Source organism: Oncorhynchus mykiss, chromosome 17 (genome assembly GCF_013265735.2).
Source record: "Oncorhynchus mykiss isolate Arlee chromosome 17, USDA_OmykA_1.1, whole genome shotgun sequence".
Lineage (NCBI taxonomy): Eukaryota > Metazoa > Chordata > Actinopteri > Salmoniformes > Salmonidae > Oncorhynchus > Oncorhynchus mykiss.
This window is the reverse complement of record NC_048581.1, coordinates 39,189,007-39,211,720: the sequence shown is the minus strand read 5'-3', so window position 1 is coordinate 39,211,720 and position 22,714 is coordinate 39,189,007. Positions and strand designations below refer to the sequence as shown.

At 42.1% G+C, this 22,714-nt stretch overlaps 1 protein-coding gene across 1 annotated transcript; it reads left to right on the top strand.

Moving 5' to 3' along the window:
• Positions 1–2,752: 2,752 nt before the first annotated feature.
• ahcy (adenosylhomocysteinase) lies at positions 2,753–21,455 on the top strand. The gene is given in 11 exon segments (XM_036948393.1): positions 2,753–2,898; positions 3,300–3,388; positions 9,967–10,110; positions 10,894–10,997; positions 11,198–11,268; positions 11,270–11,291; positions 11,430–11,637; positions 11,928–12,015; positions 15,631–15,748; positions 15,868–16,055; positions 18,477–21,455. Coding segments are annotated over 11 exon segments (1,230 nt in total). The 3' UTR covers positions 18,529–21,455.
• The last annotated feature ends 1,259 nt before the right edge of the window (positions 21,456–22,714 follow it).

Here is a 22,714-nt window from a genome sequence, read left to right as displayed (position 1 = left end):
GTACTAGTAAGGCACCCCTGGAACGAATTAGGGTTATGTGCCATGCTCAAGGGCACAGACAGATTTTTCACCTTGTCAGCTTAGGTATTCAAACCAGCAACCTTTCAGTTACTGGCACAACACTCTTGCAACTAGGCTAACTGCCACCCAATTATGAACTATTCAATAAAAGAGGTTGTGGTATGAAACTGTTTTTGGCTGCCACTCTCTGTGGCTAAGAGCCAGTTCGTTTTGCATGGCCCTTTACCCCGGGTCGAGATTTTACTTAACGACCAATGAGAATTGTCTTTATTTCCAAACTTTCTCCCGTGGCACCGGTCCATGCAAAACGAACTCGCTTTCTTTCGTACGGGGCAGGAACATTCTCAGCCATTCTCAGCCAATTGGAAGCGTGAATCATGAATATTACAAGCAAGCAAATTGACTGATACTTAAATTCAAGTTCACAAATATTATACCCTCTCTGTCCAAAGCCAGGTAGCAACAACCACATATATCAAGACGGTGACATCAAAAAGAAACCATAATGTCTGAGAAACTTCACTTCAAATTCGGTCAGTATGAATGTACATGATTTATATTCTTTATCATACAGGCGAACTTCAAGCCCTTCATTGATTGTGGATTAACGGGTGGCTAACCAGTAAGGCTAATGTCGAGTAACAGATTTTAGACTGCACATTTGGCTAGCTTGGCACTATTTTAGCTGATTTATATCAAGTGATGGCTAGCTAATTAGTTATCATTGGACAGTCGGCTAACCAGACATCTGCAAATGTGCACTGGCATTTATAAACTTGTATAATCCAGTTCGGACGGAACACGGTCCATTTACCTGCAGGCTTTTGTTATTTTTACAAAGCCGTGCCCATGCATAACCAGTAACAGCAGTTTTGGCATGCAATTCACATATATGTTGTAGAAGGTAAAGAGTTTTGTTACATCACAAAATAAATCGAGTCGACATGCACACAACACTTGTCCTCAGTCAAGCATGGTTTATTTCAGAAGATTGAACTATGTTCTCGGTGGTTGTAATCCATTTAGTCGAGCATGGCGCTTTCGTTTGTTTTCTGAGCTCGGTACTAAGTTACCTACGTTGTTTTATTTTTCATTTCACCTTATTTAACCAGGTAGGCCAGTTGAGAATAAGTTCTCATTTACAACTGCGACCTGGCCAAGATAAAGCGATGCAGTGCGACAAAAACAACAGTCACACAAGGGATAAACAAACGTACAGTCAATAGCACAATAGAAAAATCTATTTACAGTGTGTGCAAATGTAGTAGATTAGGGAGGTAAGGCAATAAATAGGCCATAGTGGCGAAATATTTACAATTTAGCATTAACACTGGAGTGATAGATGTGCAGATGATGATGTGCAAGTCTTTGCAGTGTGCGACGCCGCCAAGTTTTCCTTGATTGACAGGCAGTATGTCACCCTGGAGTCTGGCACAGGCAATGAAGGGAAATATTAGTGTGATATCTTCCAAAGACAGTACAGTATGAAGATGGGCAGAATATGCTTCTCCACAGGATAACGCTTGTAGGCGACGTAGGCTAGTTAAACTCATGCGCATAAACACGTCAGCGAATATAACGCTCGTATAGCGCCGAACTGCGCATGTGCATGTTGTCAAATCAAAGGTAGGCTGGACACACCGAGGAAAAAAGACAGTTTCAAGTTGGATTTTCAACGGATATTCGCGCTTTCAAACCTCAAAGCTTTCAAACCACTTAAGCCACAGTCTCCAAATAAGTGTCATTACGTTGGAAAAATTTCGCACAACATTCCACAGGTCATATTTTCACGATTTGGACATTAATTCGCTTTCCAAAGCTAATAAACATGTGGAAATGTGAGCAGCATTTTGTATTCCTAGTTGAATTAGTTAGGGAGCGTAAATAAAGTACAAACGTTTTTTACATTCGAATTTCAATAGCTCATTGGTCATGTGACCTAATGACTCAAACAAGGTAGAGAATGTCCACTGACTACCCTTCGATATTGCACACCCTTTAGTTTGTCCATTTTCCTCTCACAAGATTTTACATGAATTTTTCAAAATGTAAAATTTCAATAGCTCCTTGGTCATGTGACTTTCTGACTTCAAACAAGGTTCAGAATGTCCACTCAGTGGGCCTACACATTGCACACCTTTTAGTTTGTCCACTTTCATCTCACACATTTTTACATTCATTTTTCAAAATGTTACATTTCAATAACTCCTTGGTCATGTGACCTTCTGACTTCAAACATGGTGCAGAATGTACCCTTCTATATTGCACTCTTGTTTGTGTCACACCCTGACCTTAGTTATCTTTGTTTTCTTTATTATTTTGGTTAGGTCAGGGTGTGACGAGGGCGATACATGTGTTTTTATCCTGTCTAGGGTTTTTGTATGTTTATGGGTTTTTTCCAGTCTAGGTGTTTTTATGTCTATGGTTGCCTAGATTGGTTCTCAATCAGAGGCAGCTGTTTATCGTTGTCTCTGCTTGGGGACCATGTTTAGGTAGCCATATGCCTTGGATAGTTTGTGGGTTATTGTCTATGTGTAGTTGCCTGTGTCTGCACTCGTTGGTCATAGTGTCACATTCATTTAGTTGTTTTGGTCAGTTTGTTTAAGTGTTCTTCCTTCATTAAAAAAAAAAAAGTTGCGCTTTGGTCTCCTCTTTACGACGAACGTCACAGAATAACAGAATAACCCACCAAACCAGGACCAAGCAGCGTGAAAAGGAGGAACAGCGATTAATGGGAAAATGGACCTGGGAGGAGGTATTAGATGGAGCAGGACCCTGGACGCAGCTGGGAGAGTATCGCCGTCCTAAGGAGGAGTTAGAGGCAGCGAAAGTGGTAAGGCGATACTACGAGGAGAAATACAGGAGAATAGAGGAACAGTGACGATATGAAGGTACACGGCTTGCACGAGAGGCAGCCCCAAGATTGTTTTTGGGGGGAGGCACACAAGGAGATTGGCTGAGTCAGGTAGGAGACCTGAGCCAACTCCTCGTGCTTACCGTGGGGAGCGTGTAACTGGTCAGGCACTGTGTTATGCAGAGATGCGCATGGTGTCTCTAGTGCGCTATTCTTGCCCGGTGCGCTCTATTCCAGCTCCTCGCATTTGCCGGGCTAGAATGGGCATCCATCCAGGAAGTATTGAGCCAGCTCTATGTTCTGGATCTCCAATGCGTCTCCACGGTCCAGTGTATCCTGTGCCTCCTCCCCGCACTTGCCCTGAGGTGCGTGTCACCAGCCCAGTACCACCAGTGCCAACACCAGGCTTCCTGTGCGCCTCCAGAGCCCAGTACGCCCTGTTCCTCCTCCCCGCACTCGCCCAGAGGTGCGTGTCCTCAGCCCGGTACAACCAGTTCCGGCACCATGCCCCAGGTCTATAGTGCGCCTCGGCAGTCCAGTACGCCCTGTTCTAGCTCTTCCTGCTTGCCCTGAGATGTGTCCCCGTGCCGGCACCACAGTGCAGCCTGTGTCTGCACTCGTTGTTCATAGCTTCACGTTAGTTTGTTTAAGTGTTCTTCCTTCATTAAAAGAAGAATGTATTCTAATCATGCTGCGCTTTGGTCTCCTCTTTACGACAAACGTGACAGTTTGTGTACTGTAAAATCACACGGTGTAACGTACATTTTTCATAGTTTTAAATTTCAATAGCTCCGTGGTCATGTCAATTACACACCTAAGAAGCGTGCAGTGGATATACACCCATATTGCATAATCTCTAGTTATGTCTCTTCTATATTGTTGTACATTAATATTAGTTTGACAATTAGGGTGTCCAGTGTTGTTTACCCTTTTTAATATTTAGCTATAATAATTGGTAGTTCTAAGTACTTATTTTCCCTGTTTTTTATTTTTCCACAGTATTTAATAGCGGTACACAATAGGAGAGAGACATATCTCCTTTCGTCGTTAATATCAACCATAAAGGAAAAGGGCAAAGTACGAGAGTCGTGCTATTAATTGTCCAAAGCAGGGATGGAGAGTGAACTAGTGAGGTAGGCTGCAGTGGGTTTGTTGGTCAATACATATACTGTATTGACCATTATACATGTAACCACAGTAATGGTGGCCAGTAAATCAATTAATACAAATTTAATATTGACAAATTAAACAAATTGTAGACCTTTAATCTTTTCCAGCATGTCAACAGACACTTAACTTCAAATAAGTATGAAACATTTCAGTGTTAACTTGGTCTTTATCCCTGGTTGATGTACATTTCAGAGCCTCTTCAGTGTGGATGGGGTATAGCATACATTTTCAACAACAAAGACTGCACTTCCAGTTTGTTCTTTACTCTGTTGAACTATTTTGTCTTCATTCCTAGTTACAGCACATGGAACCACCGTTGGCAAACAAAACAAAGCGTAACACGTTATAAATAATATCAATGATGAATTAGCCATCCATTGTGTTATATCATAAATTGTCTTACATGCCGTCACTGTTGTCAGAAGATTATAAACATGTTAAATTAAGTTACTAACCCAGTCAGTCTTTGGGCCACATTCAGATTCTTTATCAGTGGCACACATGAAGCAGTTGTTGGCTTTGTTGAACTCTGAAAATCAAAGGCATGAACTGAACATATGGCTGTCTGACACAACTACATAAAAATGAAGAATTTACTTTGAGTTAAATGTCATTACATACCAGACATTTTTAGTATATCCTCAGCCATTTCTTTTTGCAGTTGCTCCATGTGTCTTTGAAGGTTCCATATCAATTTGGGAGGGGATGTTGGAAGTTCTGTGCAACTTTTTTGGCCATCTAATTGTCACATAACAGCTAACCATTCATTATTGAAAATATAACTAACAAACCTGCATTACAAAGACTGAAGGTGTCCTGCTGCATGGTGTGAGTTATTTCCCCTCCTTTACACTTTGTCCACCCAGTCATCTTTTCCATGGCAGGATCTTCTCATTTTGAAGTACTCTCTTTTTTTATGTAAACATAATGGAATTCTGATTAGTTATAGGTAAATGAATACACAAGCCACATTTGTATGCTGTTTTTGTATACTGTTTTCACTATAATCTAGTAGTAATTTAGTAGTAGAGGTAATTTACTTTATACCCCATTCTACACACAGCCTAAATTATAGGCACTGAACCATTTACAGGACAATAATAAAAGTAGCAGCCCTATTATAGAGTGAATAAATGTCAAGTGTTTGTAGACTTTACAAAACATTTTTTTTTGACAGTTTCATCAGTACGTGCTTAAAGAAAATAATATCACAAAGATCACAGATGACAGTGCCCACCAAATATATGACAATAGAGAATGAATTGTAAGCACCAAAGTGTGTTTGTCAAAATCATATCTGAAAATGTCAGTTGAACATAACACTTCTATTTTCATAGCAATTCATGACATATGCAGTTGAGGAATATTCCATGTACCAACACTAAATGTAAAACCGACATAAGACATTCCCACATACAGTATTTTTTTATTTCACCTTTATTCAACCAGGTGAACAAGTTCTCATTTACAACTGCGACCTGGCCAAGATAAAGCAAAGCAGTGTGACACAAACAACACAGGGTTACATATGGAATAAACAAACATACAGTCAATAACACAATAGAAGTCTATATACAGTGTGTGCAAATGAAGTAAGATTAGGGAGGTAAGGCAATAAATAGGCCGTAGTGGCAAAATAATTACAATTTCGCAAATAAACACTGGAGTGATAGATGTGCAGAAGATTAATGTGCAAGTAGAGATACTGGGGCGCAATTAAAAATATATATATAAAAAATAACAATATGGGGATGAGGTAGTTGGATGGGCTATGTACAGGTGCAATGATCTGTAAGCTGCTCTGATACCTGATGCTTAAAGATAGCGAGGGAGATATGAGTCTCCAGCTTAAGTGATTTTTTGCAATTCGTTCCAGTCATTGGCAGCCGAGAACTGGAAGGAAAGGTGGCCAAATGAGGAGTTGGCTTTGGGAGTGACCAGTGAAATATATCTGCTGGAGCGCGTGCTACGGGTGGGTGCTGCTATGGTGACCAGTGAGCTGAGAAGACGGGGCTTTACCTAGTAAGGACTTATAGATGACCTGGAGCCTAGAACCTAGATTTAATTTTGGATTGGAGATTAATGTTTAATGTGAGTCTGGAAGGAGAGTTTACAGTCTAACCAGACACCTAGGTATTTGTAGTTGTCCACATATTGTAAGTCAGAACCGTCCAGAGAAGTGATGCTGTGCAGACGGGCATGTGCGGGCAGCGATCGGTTGAAGAGCATGCATTTAGTTTTACTTGCATTTAAGAGCAGTTGGAGGCTACGGAAGGAGAGTTGTATGGTTAGTTAACACAGTGTCCAAAGAAGGGCCAGAAGTATATAGAATGGTGTCGTCTGCGTAGAGGATCAGAGAATCACCAGTCACAAGAGCGACATTATTGATGTATCCAGAGAAGAGTCGACCCTAGAATTGAACCCTGTGGCACCCCCATAGAGACTGCCAGAGGTCCGGACAACAGGCCCTCCGATTTGACACATTGAACTCTATCTGAGAAATAGTTGGTGAACCAGGTGAGGCAGTCATTTGAGAAACCAAGACTATTGAGTCTGCCGATAAGTTCCTAACTTCCCTGAAAAGTTGCATATCGCGGGGGCTATTAGATGCTAATAGATCTGCATTTTTTGAATGGGGAATGCTTATTTAAGATGGTTAGGAATGCACTTTCAAAGAATAACCAGGCATCCTCTACTGATGGAATCAGGTCAATATCTTTACAGGATACCCGGGTCAGGTTGATTAGAAAGGCCTGCTCGCTCAAGTGTTTTAGGGAGCGTTTGACTGTGATGAGGGGTAGTCGTTTGCCCGCGGACCCATTACGGACGCAGGCAATGAGGCAGTGATCGCTGTGATCCTGGTTGAAGACAATAGAGGTGTATTTAGAGGACAGGTTGGTCAGGATGATATCTATGAGGGTGCAGTACAAACTCTGAACTACTTATGGCTTAGATCCCGCTACCGGGATCGATATGACAACAGCCAATGACAGTGCAGGGCGCCAAATTTAAACAACAGTAATCTCATAATTAAAATTCAGGTCAGGTCAGACGAAAAGTCAAAAATTCCATTACAGTTCGTAGAAACATGTCAAACGATGTAAAGAATCAATCTTTAGGATGTTTTTAACATAAATCTCCAATAATGTTTCAACCGGAGAATTACTTTGTTTTTAGAAATGCACACAGGTCACTCTCACGGCAGCACGCGTGATCAGCTCATGCCAGACACCTGATTGAAAGAGCTCTCATTCCCCCCTCCTTCATAGTAGAAGCATGAAACAAGGTTCTAAAGACTGTTGACATCTAGTGGAAGCCTTAGGAAGTGCAATATGACCCCATAGACACTGTATATTCGATAGGCAATGAGTTGAAAAACTACAAACCTCAGATTTCCCACTTCCTGGTTGGATTTTGTCTCAGGTTTTTGCCTGCAATGTGAGTTCTGTTATACTCACAGACATCATTCAAACAGTTTTAGAAACTTCCGAGTGTTTTCTATCCGAATCTACTAATAATATGCATATCTTAGCTTCTGGGCCTGAGTTGCAGGCAGTTTACTCTGGGCATCTTATTCATCCAAGCTACTCAATACTGCCCCCCAGCCATAAGACGTTAATGTACAGTATATGAAAGTGATGCTATGAAAAGGATTCTTTCACCTTATCAAGCTCACTCTGACTGACAAATCCCTGCCTATTACTGTGATTAAAAAGAGCATATGAAACATTGTTTTTCATTAGACCTACCTGTGCGCCTTCCTTTAAGCACCTCTGTTCGAACACCTCTCCTGTCCTTGATCCATACCACATACAGCCATTTGCGGATCTTTTCAGTGTCCATGTGAAAGATAGTTATTGCGAGGTTGGAAAATGCTTAATACCCATATGAAATAAAGGCCTGCAAAGCTTACGGACCCATTACGGACACAGGCAATGAGGCAGTGATCGCTGAGATCCTGGTTGAAGACAGCAGAGGTGTATTTAGAGGGCAGATTGGTCAGGCTGATATCTATGAGGGTGTCGTGTTTATGGATTTGGGATTGTACCTGGTGGGTTCCTTGATAATTTGTGTGAGGAAAATGAGTTAATCTAGCTTAGATTGTAGGAAGGCCGGGGTGTTGAGCATATCCCAGTTTAGGTCACCTAACAGTACAAACTCTGAAGCTAAATGGGGGGCAATTAATTCACATATGGTGTCCAGGGCACCGCTGGGGGCTGAGGGGGGTCTATAACAAGCGGCAACAGTGAGAGACTTATTTCTGGAATGGTGGATTTTTAATAGTAGAAGCTCGAACTGTTTGGGCACAGACCTGTATAGCATAACTCTGTAGGCTATCTCTGCAGTAGATTGCAACTCCACCCCCTTTGGCAGTTCTATCTCGGCGGAAAAGTTGTAGTTGGGGATGGAAATTTCAGATTTTTTTTTTCTTCCTTAGCCAGGATTCAGACACGACTAGGACATCAGGGTTAGTGGAGTGTGCTAAAGCAGTGAATTAAACAAATTTAGGGAGGAGGCTTCTGATGTTAACATGCATGAAACATTTCAGGTAAAACAACAACCCAATGTTTATATCCCAGGACAAATTAGCTAGCAACAGCAGGCTAGCTAGCTAAATTGCTATAAATGTTTAATGCTTTTCAACCTGTCCCCAAATTTAATATAATTGGTTGTTTGTTTTGATATTTCATCCTGCGTGTCCTGATCGTGTCTGGTGTGGGGGTACAAAATCAACATGCGCGCATCTGGTTTGGTCAGCATGTAAGCCTGTTGTTCACTCTATGGACTTGTATTGTGATTGGTTAATTATAGAACTCCCCCTCGATAAACCAGAACATGTTTACCCAAACGGGGAGTGTTGCACAGTCCAATTCCTTTTAATTTGTGAGTAGGCCTATATTCCTTGCCAAACATTCATCACTCCAGAGCGCAATGTTACCCCTGCTGTAGTGTTTCAATCAGTGAAATACTAGAGGATATTTGCTGAGTAACTATTTGGCCCTGAACTTGCCAAACTGATTTTTCCACATGTAGTACTTGGGGGGTGGTGTCCTGGGGGAGAAGTTACAAAGCCAGAGGAGTAGCAGCGTCTTCATCACAGTGGGGTGCTTATTTGGTTTGATTTATAGCAGAGTTTCAGCCACTCACTGTTCTACGGCTTGAATGTCATATGTTGATTTGATTCCTGAGTAGCACTGCTCCAGTTTTCATCTGCACAGTGTGACTGCTAAGAAATTGCCTGAAACGTGGCCATTATGTGTGAAACAAGTGTTGGAAAGCTCTTCACACTTCAGTTGTCAACGACAATAGTTTGATTTTCAAGGCCAAGAATGTATAACTTGCTTCACTAAAGTTAACTTTACCTTGTTTCAACTCAAGACATGATTATCCGTCTATGTTGGTATTTAAGCTAAGGTAACTGAGCTATAGGTGATATCTCTGCGCTTATCCCTCGTCAGTATTGTGGAATAATTATAATATTAAGGTACAATTTTAATGGAGAAGGCTGATCCGAGAGCAGCGCTGACTTTCATTTGATCCTATTAGTTTTGACACATGCCTCGACGACGCACTTAGTGAACATTTCTCTGAGTGGTGTTTTGGGAAAGACATGTTACATCTTCGGAAGGATGCATCCTTAACACTCGCAAGCCTAAGTTCCATCGCTATCGGAAACCAGGCCCTGGTGTGCACTCAAATGTCTGTATTATTGTCCTATTGCCCGGGTTACATTCATTTGGTACAATTGGTATAGCGTTTTAAAAATGGAATATGAAAATGAACTTTCCCAATTGGTAGTGCCTGCTTTGTTAAAACATTTTTTTTTATCCTGCTTCATCCTCACTGAATGCATCCATTGTGTCTGATGCCATTGCAAAACGCTCATCAACCCTGATTCTCACGCTCCTCTCTCATTGCAGTCTATGCCTGGAAGGGGATGACCGACGAGGAGTACGTGTGGTGCATTGAGCAGACCGTCTACTGGAAGGACGGCCAGCCCCTCAACATGATCCTGGATGACAGCGGCGACCTCACCCACAAGAAGTACCCCATACTGCTGTCAGGTATGGGACCTAGCTATCTCTGACTTACAACTTTCAGGGCCTCAGGCCTCTCATACTGCTGCTTAATTAAAGAAGCAGGGCACCATATTGCTGCAAACATTGAAGGGCTAAGGAGGACCGTGGTATTCACATGTCCCAATTCGCTCCCTCCCCCTTGGCCCTAACTGGATCCGAAGGGTACTGAAGTGAAATACCGTGTAGTAGTGGAGCTCCCATTTTGCTTTCACCTTACAAAAATGTAAACATGAGGTTTGATATTTAGCCAATGCCCCTGCATTTGACTTGTCACAGTTATTTGTCATAATCATTTACCTTATCCGGTCAAGCCTTTGTTGGTTTGCCTTTTTTTTGTTCAGCTGTGTGGCAAGTTAAGTTTGATTTTAGCGTGTGTTGCATCCTGTAAGAGCTTTTAAAGGAATGACTGTTCCATCCAGAGCAAAGAATTAAAGGGGAAGTTCAGTATTTAACTTGATGTTTTGTATTGGCTGGGAGACTAATCCATGGTTTCTATTTTCTTTAAACATCAAAGACACACTTTAGCCAGCAATCTAAATAAATGAGTGATGGGGTAACCGTGCAATGTAAAATTGGTTTACTTTATGCCCCAATGCGAAACACTAGAGGTATTTTAATAGGCACAGCCTTTCCACACTAGTCCTGTACACTAGTATTCTCAGATCTAATTTAGTGTGGTTCAGCTATGGAAATATGCCTCCCCCAAATTGCAAGGGTGATACTGCTAAGGTTGTCAGCAGGGCTGTATTTCTCAGTCTTGTACACTAGGTGGCGGCATTACTCCAGAGTCAATACTGAGAACTGCGGATGAACTTAAGGTGCTTGGTAAGCAACATGCAGCAGGAACTCTTAACTTTAAACACAGTCCCTTGGTAATGATGTTCCTAAGGAGGGAAGTCTTGACTCCTGTTTGAAATGTTAACCTGACATTCATATTAGTTCTCTGAGAAGAGATCAGGCTAAGGCCCTGATAATTTTGTGACCTTTATGATGGTGCCACCTACCACATGTGGATGCCATTTAAAAAAAGTGCTAATTAAAGATTGTCAAATTGTCTCCTTTGGGAATCAAGGTGTCTGAGGGGACCACCACAGTGGTGCACAACCTGTACAAGATGATGAAGAACAGCGAGCTCAAGGTCCCAGGTCAATGACTCAGTCACCAAGGTAGACCCCATCATCCTCCCTTAGTAGGGCCATGCTTGACTCATCAGTTCAGTGCCATAAAATAATGGTACTGTACGTGATCACCCTCCTGAGTAAGCAGCAGTATTGACTCCCTCATTTCTCTCTCTCTCCCTCCAGAGCAAGTTCGACAAACTGTATGGCTGCAGAGAGTCTTTGATTGACGGGATCAAGCGGGCCACCGACGTGATGATTGATGGAAAGGTGGCGGTTGTTGCTGGCTACGGTGACGTTGTCTAGGGCTGCATCCAGGTCCTCCGTGGGTTCGGTGCCCGTGTCTTCGTCACAGAGGTGGACCCCATCAATGCCCTGCAGGCTGCCGTGGAGGGTCTGGATCCTTTTCAGTTTGATTATGTTATTGTTCAGATTTAATTTACATTCTCAAAATATTATTGGAGATTTGTTATAGGTGTGCGTTCAGTTATCTTGGGTGCCTAGCAAATATGATCTGAAGAATTTGTTTTAAGTTGAAGTCCATTTATAATTGCTGTACATAATATGCAAACATTTTCTGTTTGACCCCATGTCATTTGTTCACTGCAGCAGAGGTAGTATCAAGCTTAAGTGTAAAAGCAATGTTGTACATTGCTTTTGTGTTGGCTTTTGTGATTGTTGTAGGATATGAAGTCACCACCATGGAGGAGGCTTGCAAGGAGGGGAACATCTTTGTGACCACCACTGGCTGTGAGGACATCCTTTTGGGCAAGTAGGTATCATTTTGGAGTCTAGTAGAACACCATGCAACCCATGTTAAACACACGCAGTCAAGTTGGGCTAACTCCATTTAATCGCTTGTTTGGGCAATAGGCTGTTGGACGAGCAGTCGCAAATAGATTGTTTTTGTTCATGGCACACAAGACACCTGTCTGATTTGCTCCTGTCTCTTTGGACTAAGCCATTGTGGAGGCCACGGGGATGACACGGTCCAATAAGAAGTGTGGCTAAGTTGCACAAGGTATGTCTCTCTCTCAGAATTCGTTCTCCCGCCATTTTGTCCACATTCATTGTTTCATAACTTAATTGTGTGAATTGTTTGCCCTTTTATTGTTAGTCTATCAATTCCCCATTACATAGATCACCAGGAAGTAGTACATTGTTTCATTCCATTTATGAGTTCTCAATTTATTCATTGTATTTACTTTGGAGCGCTCCTGTCAGTGTTGAGTAAGGACACGGACCTGATTACGCATATAGAAGTAGGTCTATGCCACCTGGCCTGCACGCAAGTGTAGACCTATATGTTTGCACATTTGGGACATCTGTCTTAACTCAAGACCACTAATGACCAGTGGCGCTTCTTAAAGTAATTTTTTCTTCACTTCAAACCACAAGTAAACCAAGTCTGTTTATAGAATCCATTGAGAATGACAGTAGTTCAATGTACTTGAGCAATATTTCCATCTCTCTCCCTTTCGATAACCACTGCATGAAAGGGGAAAAATGTTATGCTCTGATCCAGGTGAAACGCCATAAAATACCTGATTTACTTCTTATCCCTTGCACAAATAGCCTACAGCTGTGTCTGCCCTGAGCTCACTGGATACGAGGGCCTAGAATATTTTATACAATGCTGCACGTTTCCTAGCGAAAGGTTCGGGCCGGACCAAGTCAATACGTTTTTTTGCAGACAGGCCATGTGTTGCAAATATGTTTTTTAATTTTTTTTATATAGGATTAATTTTTATAGGCTTTTTTTATTAGGCTGTTTTTATATCTGCAGGCTGCAATGTTTTTATTTGTTTACTTTATGTAGGCTATTTCTACATGGATGGCAATAGAAGTAACTTTTAGATTTGTCACTATCATTTAGATATACTTTTTTTTATTAACCACATGACAATGACACTTAAATGTCCTTGTTTTTCCATGAAAACATGCATGAAATGAATAGGAAATGTAGTCAAGATGTTGACAAGGTTATAAATTATTTTTTATTAAAATAATAATTGTGTCCTTCAAACTTTGCTTTCGTCAAAGAATCCTCCATTTGCAACAATTACAGCCTTGCAGACCTTTGGCATTCAAATTGTCAATTTGTTGTGGTAATCTGAAGACATTTCACCCCATGCTTCCTGATGCACCTCCCACAAGTTGAATTGGCTTGATGGGCACTTCTTACGGTCAAGCTGCACCCACAACAGCTCAATAGGGTTGGGATCTGGTGACTGTGCTGGCCACTCCATTATAGACAGAATAACAGCTGACTGCTTCTTCCCTAAATAGTTCTTACATAGTTTAGAGCTGTGCTTTGGGTCATGTAGGAGGAAATTAGCTCCAATTAAGCGCCGTCCACAGGGTATGGCATGGCGTTGCAAAATGGAGTGATAGCTTTCCTTCTTCAAGATGCCTTTTACGCTGTACAAATCTCCCACTTTACCACCACCAAAGCACACCATCACATTGCCTCCACCATGCTTGACACTCCAGCATCTTACATTTTTCTGCGTCTCACGAATGTTTGTCTTTGTGATCCAAACACCTCAAACTTAGATTCGTCTGTCCATAATACTTTTTTCCAATCTTCCACTGTTCAGTGTCTGTGTTCTTTTGCCCATCTTAATCTTTTATTTCTATTGACCAGTCTAAGATATAGCTTTTTCTTTGCAACTCTGCCTAGAAGGCCAGCATCCCAGAGTCGTCTCTATACTGTTGACGTTGAGACTGGTGTTTTGCAGGTACTGTCTCTCCTTTTCTGGGGAGTTTCCCATTGCTTGGAAAGCAGCCACGGTTCGTCCTTATTTAAAGGGGTAGATAAATCTGATCCTAACTATTATAGGCCTGTTTATTGACAAGTTTTTCCAACACTTTTGATAATCAACTGACTGGCTTTCTTGATATCTATAGTATTCTCTTGGGTATGCAATCTGGTTTCCGCTCAGGTTATGGATGTGTCACTGCAACCTTAAAAGTCCTCAATGATGTCACCATCGCCCTTAATTCTAAGCAAATTGTGCTGTTATTTTTTTGACTTGGCCAAAGCTTTTGATAAGGTAGCCCATTCCATTCTTGTGGACCGGCTAAGGAGTATTGGTGTCTGAGGGGTCTTTGGGCTGGTTAGCTAACTACCTCGCTCAAAGAGTGCAGTGTATAAAGTCAGAATCTGCTGTCAAGCCACTGGCTGCCACCAAGGGAGTACCCCAAGGCTCGATCCTAGGCCCCACGCTTTTCTCAATTTACATCAACAATATAGCTCAGGCAGTAGGAAGCTCTCTCATCCATTTATTTGCTGGTGATAGTCTTTTACTCAGCTGTCCCCTCTTCGGATTTTGCGTTAATTGCCCTAAAACAAAGCTTTCTTGGTGTCCAACAAGCTTTCTCTACCCTTAACCTTGTTCTGAACACCTCCAAAACAAAGGCCATGTGGTTTGATAAGACGAATGCCCCTCCTCCCACAGATGTTATTACTACCTCTGAGGGTTTAAAGCTTGAGGTAGTCACCTCATACAAGTACTTGGGAGTATGGCTAGATGGTACACTGTCCTTCTCTCAGCACATATCAAAGCTGCAGGCCAAAGTTAAATCTAGACTTGGTTTTCTCTATTGTAATCGCTCCTCTTTCACCCCAGCTGCCAAACTGTAAACTGGTCATCTCTGTATACCTGTCGCAATACTCACTGGTTGATGCTTATTTATAAAACCCTCTTAGGCCTCACTCCCCCCTGTCTGAGACATCTACTGCAGACCTAATCCTTCACATACAACACCCGTTCTGCCAGTCACATTCTGTTAAAGGTCCCCAAAGCACACACATCTCTGGGTCGCTCCTCTTTTCAGTTCGCTGCAGCTAGCGACTGGAACAAGCTGCAACAAACACTCAAACTGGACAGTTTTATCTCAATCTCTTCATTCAAAGACTCAATAATGGACACTCTTACTGATAGTTGTGGCTGCTTTGTGTGATGTATTGTTTTCTCTGCCTTGCCCTTTGTGCTGTTCTCTGTGCCCAATAATGTGTGTACCATGTTGTGTTGCTACCATGCTGTCTTGTCATGTGTTGCTGCCTTGCTATGTTGTCTTAGGTCTCCATTTATGTAGTGTTGTGTTCTCTCTTGTTGTGATGTGTGTTTTTGTCCTATATTTATATTGTATTAATTTTTTATCCCAGGCCCCCTTCCCCACAGGAGGCCTTTTTTGCCTTTTGGTAGGCCGTCATTGTAAATAAGAATTTGCCTAGTTAAATTTAAGGTAAAAAAAATGATATATTTATATTTAATGAAGCTGCCAGTTGAGGACTTGTGAGGTGTCTTTCTCAAACTAGACACTCTATTGTACTTGTCCTCTTTCGCAGTTGAATTAATGAATGCACTGGTGTTCTCCCCAGACACTTTGAGCAAATGAAAGACGACTCCATCGTTTGCAACATCGGCCACTTCGACTGTGAGATTGACCTGAACTGGCTCAACGCCAACTCCGCCGAGAAGATCAACATCAAGCCGCAGGTTGGACTAACCCCCCCCCCCCCACACACACACACACACCCTAGATGTGCTATGTACGTTATGTTGTCTTCTGTAATTTAGTTCTCCAGTTTTGTCCTAAACTACCGTTCTCCTGCCAGGTGGACCGCTACCGCATGAAGAGCGGTCGCTACATCATTGTCCTGGCCGAGGGCAGACTGGTCAACCTGGGCTGCGCCATCCCCGGTTTCGTCATGAGCAACTCTTTCACTAACCAAGTGTTGGACCAGATTGAGCTGTGGAAGAACACTACCAAGTACTCCCTGGGAGTCCACTTCTTGCCAAAAAGGTGAGCTATTTATAAGAGAAGCGACGTAAATGCATTTGTCTTTTCATCATTAGATTGACAGACCTGTATTCTGTAGCTATTTAGTTGTGAGTATCCTATATATGCTTTTTTCACAACCTGTAAAGAGTTCTAGGTTTTCTTTGCCTGCAGTTTAATAGGGAAAAATGTAGTGTCACTGTATTCTGAAATTGACCCCACTAACTCCTGGTTGAAATACAGTGGGGCAAAAAAAGTTTTTAGTCAGCCACCAATTGCAAGTTCTCCCACTTAAAAAGATGAGGCCTGTAATTTTCATCATTCATCACTTCAACTATGACAGACAAAATGAGAAAAAAAAATCCAGAAAATCACATTGTAGGATTTTTGATGAATTTATTTGCAAATTATGGTGGAAAATAAGTATTTGGTCAATAACAAAAGTTTATCTCAATGCTTTGTTATATACCCTTTGTTGGCAATGACAGAGGTCAAACGTTTTCTGTAAGTCTTCACAAGGTTTTCACACACTTGCTGGTATTTTGGCCCATTCCTCCATGCAGATCTCCTCTAGAGCAGTGATGTTTTGGGGCTGTTGCTGGGCAACACGGACTTTCAACTCCCTCCAAAGATTTTCTATGGAGTTGAGATCTGGAGACTTTGAAATGCTTCTTACGAAGCCACTCCTTCGTTGCCCGGGTGGTGTGTTTGGGATCATTGTCATGCTGAAAGACCCAGCCATGTTTCATCTTCAATGCCCTTGCTGATGGAAGGAGGTTTTCACTCAAAATCTCACGATACATGGCCCCATTCATTCTTTCCTTTACACGGATCAGTCGTCCTGGTCCCTTTGCAGAAAAACAGCCCCAAAGCATGATGTTTCCACCCCCATGCTTCACAGTAGGTATGGTGTTCTTTGGATGCAACTCAGCATTCTTTGTCCTCCAGTTGAGTTTTTACCAAAAAGTTATATTTTGGTTTCATCTGACCATATGACATTCTCCCAATCTTCTTCTGGATCATCCAAATGCTCTCTAGCAAACTTCAGATGGGCCTGGACATGTACTGGCTTAAGCAGGGGGACACGTCTGGCACTGCAGGATTTGAGTCCCTGGCGGCGTAGTGTGTTACTGATGGTAGGCTTTGTTACTTTGGTCCCAGCTCCCTGCAGGTCATTCACTAGGTCCCCCGTGTGGTTTTGGGATTTTTGCTCACCATTCTTGTGATCATTTTGACCCCACGGGGTGAGATCTTGCGTGGAGCCCCAGATCGAGGGCGATTATCAGTGGTCTTGTATGTCTTCCATTTCCTAATAATTGCTCCCACAGTTGCTTTCTTCAAACCAAGCTGCTTACCTATTGCAGATCCAGTCTTCCCAGCCTGGTGCAGGTCTACAATTTTGTTTCTGGTGTCCTTTGACAGCTCTTTGGTCTTGGCCATAGTGGAGTTTGGAGTGTGACTGTTTGAGGTTGTGGACAGGTGTCTTTTATACTGATAACAAGTTCAAACAAGTGCCGTTAATACAGGTAACGAGTGGAGGACAGAGGAGCCTCTTAAAGAAGAAGTTACAGGTCTGTGAGAGCCAGAAATCTTGCTTGTTTGTAGGTGACCAAATACTTATTTTCCACCATAATTTGCAAATAAATTCATAAAAAATCCTACAATGTGATTTTCTGGATTTTATTTTCTCATTTTGTCTGTCATAGTTGAAGTGTACCTATGATGAAAATTACAGGCCTCTCATCTTTTTAAGTGGGAGAACTTGCACAATTGGTGGCTGACTAAATACTTTTTTGCCCCACTGTATATTATATGATGTCTTGTGACGATTCAAAGAAATTGAAACTAGGCTGAATGGGAATAATGGCTTTGATTAACCCTGTAATAGGTAACCGAAATGAGGCTCTTTGTACTTGGAGCTGAAATTGAGCACTGCGCAGTCATTTTAAATTGAGTGACACATGGGTTGTGGTGAACATCTTAAGGCCTTTAACTGAAGCCATACACTCAGAGCTGAGCGCAAGAGATATGCTTGTGGGAAGTTGGGAACAAAGCCAGGGATGGTTCGAGGTCAGTCTATTGCCTTAAGAATGTAGTTTTATTTATTTATTTATTTATTTATTTATTTTGTTTAAGAGTACATGGTCTGTCAAACATAAGAACCACCACTGATATCCCTCATTCTTTTCCTGCTTGACCTGTTCAGCCTTTTTTGACAGCTCCTTTTTGAATTATGTCTGTTCTTGAGACTGGCATTGAGACCAGTTTTGGCATTTTTCCTGCGATTTTGACCTAACTGCTTGGGCGCAACCAAGCATGTTTTTGTTTTCAGGGGAAAATGTGATTTGCGTGACGATTGAACCCATTACAATACGTTTTCTCCCCGTGTAAGATAACTTTATTCTGAATTTGACTTGTAATGTCCTTTTTCTCTTCTTTCTGCAGCTGGATGAGGAGGTGGCTACCGCCCATCTCGACAAGCTCGGCGTCAAGCTGACTAAGCTGTCAGATAAGCAGCCAAATGCCTGGACTTAACTGCGAAGGACCCTTCAAGCCCGACCACTACCACTATTGAAAAGTTTGTCAGATAGGTGGCCAAGCAGCGGCCCAGAGTCATGGTGCAGTCTGGGTAGGGGTAGATTCCCAGGAGTCTTCTGGTGGCTAGGACATTTTTGCTAATGCCCTGCTTCAACTTGCATTCAACTTTTCTTGCCCACTGTATGCACTTGCCTTTAGATTCTAACCAGAGCTCCATTGCCTTTCAAGTAACAAGTGCTAAATGGCTTCTAAAAGCCCCAATCTTGTTATAGATTGCATTCCCTCTTTAAAAGCCTGGTTTTATTTTTAGTTGAAAGCCCCAATCCCTGTACTATTCAGGTTTACAATGTAGTGGCTAATATGGCAATAAGTGCTGATTTCATATTGTCTTAAGGAAAATCCACCAAAGTACCACCAAAGCAGTTCTTGCCTGGCTTCAAGTATACTTACTCAGTTCTAGAACATCTATAGTGACTTCCCTATTCTGTTTTTATTTAGCTTTATCTTGCCAGTGTTGTGAGCTGTGAGAGAATGGGGTGTGGTCAGGTCAACTATACTGCCATGTTTTGCGGTTACATCATGAATATCTCAAGTGTTGCATTTCATACAGGAGTTGTACTATTGTGAAATGTGATGCAATAACGATCACATTTTACTGGGTTGTAATTCTCTTTTATTTACTTTTGTTGGATTACTGTTGAAATAATGCAATTCTGGCAGCAATGCAGAGGGCAACTCCACGCAACCTGCCGGACCCCTCAATTGAAAATGACAGATTCTGCCAGGACACTTCATTACTGCAATTTGTCTGCCTTTTGCTTAAGTCTATTCCAAACAGGTGAAAATTGCCATGTTTGAACCAAACTGGAATTATGCAAAGCTGTTCGTTGGGGGATTGCGTGGATGAACGCTATTAATTCAAATGTACACTGCAATCTCCCATCAACTTACAGATTTTGCTTTTGATTCAATGCTACTTGGCTCCGGAGGATCCATCAGCTAATTGAATAATGGCGTTTTTTTTCTCCGTTATTGGCACCAACTCAGTGGCCTGGTTAGTGTCCGCCCTGAGATTGGAAGGTTGTGAGTTTAATCCCTCGCCGAGTCATACCAAAGACTGTATAAATGGGACCGGATGCTTCTCTGCTTGGAACTCACCATTAAGAATATAGATTGGAAGGCCCTGCAATAGACTAACGTCCTGTCGAGGAGGTGTATTTCTGCATCAAGCTGCCTCGTGCTACAGAAATATGAACCGTTCCGGATCGCGCAGGGCTTGCTTACCTTTGCTTACCACCTAAAGGTGGTTTATTAAATGTTTCATTACTTTGTCAATCAACTTGTTCGCAATATAAATTATCAATATGGACCTTTTTAATTTACTTTTTTTTATTTATTTTTTTTACTTTGAGGTCATTTTGACCCCAGCTAAAATAACTTATTTTTTGTGCATATAAAAATCAGCCCCTGGTATAAATACTGCAACACAGAACTCTGATACTCAATCTACACCCACAGCTGTATTGGTGCGTATTCTCTAAAAGGTAGTCGTTCTTGTAAAAATCTAAACCCAGGTTTCTCTAGAGACATTAAGTTATCCATGCCACCAGAGGGTGAAGGGGGACCTTTATACAGTTCACCTGCAGATATGGAACACCTTATGTACACACCTATGGTAATAACTAGGTAAGACTGTGAACAAAATCGATATTACCTTACATACAGTGTACAAAACATTAAGAACACCAGCTCTTTCCATGAGACTGACCAGGTCAGCTACAGGTTAATATTGGTTCATTATTTGGCAGGCACTGAACAGACAAATGTGACAACTAGCTAGATGGTTACAGTAGTTGCCTTAGTAACCAAACAAATAGACTTACTAGTTAAGCTAAGCAAACCATCATCCAACTTTACTATTATGAAAATCTAATTCAACAATGAAGTTAAGGTTTCCAATTTGACTTTTGCTTTCAAAAGAAGTTCAAATAGAACATGTAAGAACTTAGCCATTGAATTACATCATGCAATAGGGAAATAATGCACACTCTAGAATGCCCTTCAAGACAGTCAGAAATTAGTATTCAACAATGCCATGGTGTAATCAAAGATGATCTATCTGTGGTAAAATGGTTTTAAATATGCATTGATAAATGATTAAATACACATTTACCTCAACCTTTATAATGGGTACCTTTAATATAAAGTGTTACAGGTTGTTTATTTGAGCATTTTAAACATCTATCAAAAGACCACGTACATACGAAAAAAGATTGCAGTCAGAGTGCAGTATAACTGCAGTATTCTGCAATTACTGCGTCCAAAATACTGCAGTTACTGCACTTTCAAAACTGAAATCTTTTTTTGTAAGGTTGGGAATGCAAGGGGTAACTTTAGGGATAACCAAAGTACCCTGTGGGCCATTAGACATACTGAACCGTTGAAATTGCTGCCAAAGTGTTTTCCTGGGGCACGAAACTGCTCAATCAACCTTTTTCTAAGATTCTTTTCTTTTGCCTGTGAATGGGAAACAGCTGCTGCCTGTGGTACCCAAAGTGTCACTCCCTCCCGTTGATGTGTTTTGGCTCCTCACTTTTATGACTTGTACTGGCTGGGCCTGGTCAATGTTTACAGCCCAGCTCATTACACTGCTCTGAGCAGCTCAGTCCTCTATCATGAGAGCCACTGGTCTGACTTTGATCTACGCAATGCTGTTTTACCGCAAGGTTTTGTCATTGAAAGTGTCTGAGTCTCCACAGCAATGTTCTAGAATATTGGACAATTGGCTTTCATACTTTCTTAGTTCTCTGGGAGGCAAACTCAGCAAAAAAAGAAACGTCCTCTCACTGTCAACTGCGTTTATTTTCAGCAAACTTAACATGTGTAAATATTTGTATGAACATAAGATTCAACAACTGATACATAAACTGAACAAGTTCCACAGACGTGACAAACAGAAATGGAATAATGTGTCCCTGAACAAAAGGGGGGGTTCAATATCAAAAGTAACAGTCGGTATCTGGTGTGGCCACCAGCTGCATTAAGTACTGCAGTGCATCTCCTCCTCATGGACTGCACCAAATTTGCCAGTTCTTGCTGTGAGATGTTACCCCACTCTTCCACCAAGGCACCTGCAAGTTCCCGGACATTTCTGGGGGGAATGGCCCTCACACTCCGATCCAACAGGTCCCAGACGTGTTCAATAGAATTGAGATCCGGGCTCTTCGCTGGCCATGGCAGAACACTGACATTCCTGTCTTGCAGGAAGTCACGCACAGAACAAGCAGTATGGCATTGTCATGCTGGAGGGTCATGTCAGGATGAGCCTGCAGTAAGGGTACCACGTGAGGGAGGAGGATATCTTTCCTGTAATACACAGCGTTGAGATTGCCTTCAATGACAACAAGCTTAGTCCGATGATGCTGTGACACATCGCCCCAGGCCATGACTCCACCTCCATATCAATCCCGCTCCAGAGTACAGGCCTCTGTGTAACGCTCATTCCTTCGACGATAAACGCGAATCCGACCATCACCTCTGGTGAGACAAAACCGCGACTCGTCAGTGAAGAGCACTTTTTGCCAGTCCTGTGTGGTCCAGCGACGGTGGGTTTGTGCCCATAGGCGACGTTGTTGCCGGTGATGTCTGGTGAGGACCTGCCTTACAACAGGCCTATAAGCCCTCCGTCCAGCCTCTCTCAGCCTATTGCGGACAGTCCGAGCACTGATGGAGGAATTGTGCAATCCTGGTGTAACTCGGCAGTTGTTGTTGCCATCTTGTACCTGTCCCACAGGTGTGTTGGTACAGGTGGTCTGCCACTGCGAGGACGATCAGCTGTCTGTTCGGGCTCCCTGTAGCACTGTCTTAGGCGTCTCAAAGTACGGACATTGTAATTTATTGCCCTGGCCACATCTGCAGTCCTCATGCCTTCTTGCAACATGCCTAAGGCATTTGGGGTATCTTTCTTTTGGTGTTTTTCAGAGTCAGTGGAAAGGCCTCTTTAGTGTCCTAAGTTTCCATAACTGTGACCTTAATTGCCTACCGTCTGTCAGCTGATAGTGTCTTAAAGACCGCTCCACAGCTGCATGTTCATTAATTGTTTATGATTCATTGAACAAGCATGGGAAACAGTGTTTAAACCCTTT